Source organism: Penicillium robsamsonii (assembly GCF_028829455.1).
Source record: "Penicillium robsamsonii strain IBT 29466 chromosome Unknown utg000003l_segment0_segment0, whole genome shotgun sequence".
Classification (NCBI taxonomy): Eukaryota; Fungi; Ascomycota; class Eurotiomycetes; order Eurotiales; family Aspergillaceae; genus Penicillium; species Penicillium robsamsonii.
Genome location: NW_026643221.1, coordinates 1,735,611 through 1,736,625, shown reverse-complemented (window position 1 = coordinate 1,736,625; position 1,015 = coordinate 1,735,611). Strand labels below are relative to the sequence as shown.

The 1,015-nt window shown below is 47.9% G+C and overlaps 1 protein-coding gene across 1 annotated transcript; it reads left to right on the top strand.

The window, feature by feature from the left end:
- Positions 1 to 210: 210 nt before the first annotated feature.
- On the top strand, positions 211 to 677 carry N7447_005381 (uncharacterized protein; the record flags this gene model as incomplete). Its single annotated transcript, XM_057229643.1, has 2 exons — positions 211 to 308; positions 467 to 677. The coding sequence occupies 2 exons, from the start codon at positions 211 to 213 to the stop codon at positions 675 to 677; spliced, it is 309 nt and encodes a 102-aa protein (XP_057084733.1).
- Between the last annotated feature and the right edge of the window lie 338 nt (positions 678 to 1,015).

Genomic DNA, 1,015 nt, shown 5'->3' with positions numbered 1-1,015 from the left:
CTGGTCAATATTTATACTTCCCAACGTTTGTAGTCTGCTTGTTAACCGCCATGAAGTCGTGATATTTTATAGGTAGACACAAGAGAATACCAAGAACCCTCATATGATCAGCTTCGAACACGATAGCCCAAGATCATCCATCATCCCCAAGCCTTTTTCCCACATAGGACAGAAACCCTTGACAGCACACCCGACTCAGTTCAACTCAAGATGTCAGACCGCACCGCAACCAACTCCACAAACGGCGGAGCCCCCGAAGACCGCAACGGAGGCCGCCAGACCGAGTCGTCAGGCAGGGAGAATGCAAGGTGAGTAGTCATTTTCCCGCCCAAATTGCAACAAACCTTTATTCTCTCTTACCTATCTCACTTTTTTTTCTCCTCCCAAACGCATCTGCCCGTAAACAATCCCCCTTCTCGGCAACGCTTAGATGACTGAAAGCTGAGAACTCGTGACTTCCCCACAGCGAACACACCAACGACTCACCTGAGCGCCGTCAGGAGATCCTTCAGCAGGAAGTCGACCTGAACTACTACCGGAAGCTCCTGGAAGACTTGGTCGCCGTCATTCGTGACGCTCATAGCGAGTCCATCGCTCGGATCATCTCGCTCATTCGTTCCGGGGCGTCGAACGAGGACATCCACATCGCCCTTCAACACATCCAAGACGAGAGCTGAACGTCGCACTCTTCGGCTTTCGACCTTGAAATGAGACTTTGCACCGTCGTTGGCTTTTAGCTTTCGATGATTGTTTGCTTTTTTTTTGTTTCCTGGAACGTGGCCCAGAATAGTTGTTGACATAGCGAACTATTCATGCATGTTGATGTTTTCTAAGAGAACATCATGAAAGTGTCTTCCTTTTTTTCTATGTCTAGGTCTTGGAAAAGACAGACAAATTGAATGCTGCAAGTCGAGTGGTAGACGGTATAGCCCATGACGCTTTGTCCTTTTTTTTTCCACATCCATGCTATTTCTTGGGGTATTTTACCACACGGGATTTGGTAGGTATTTTCAAC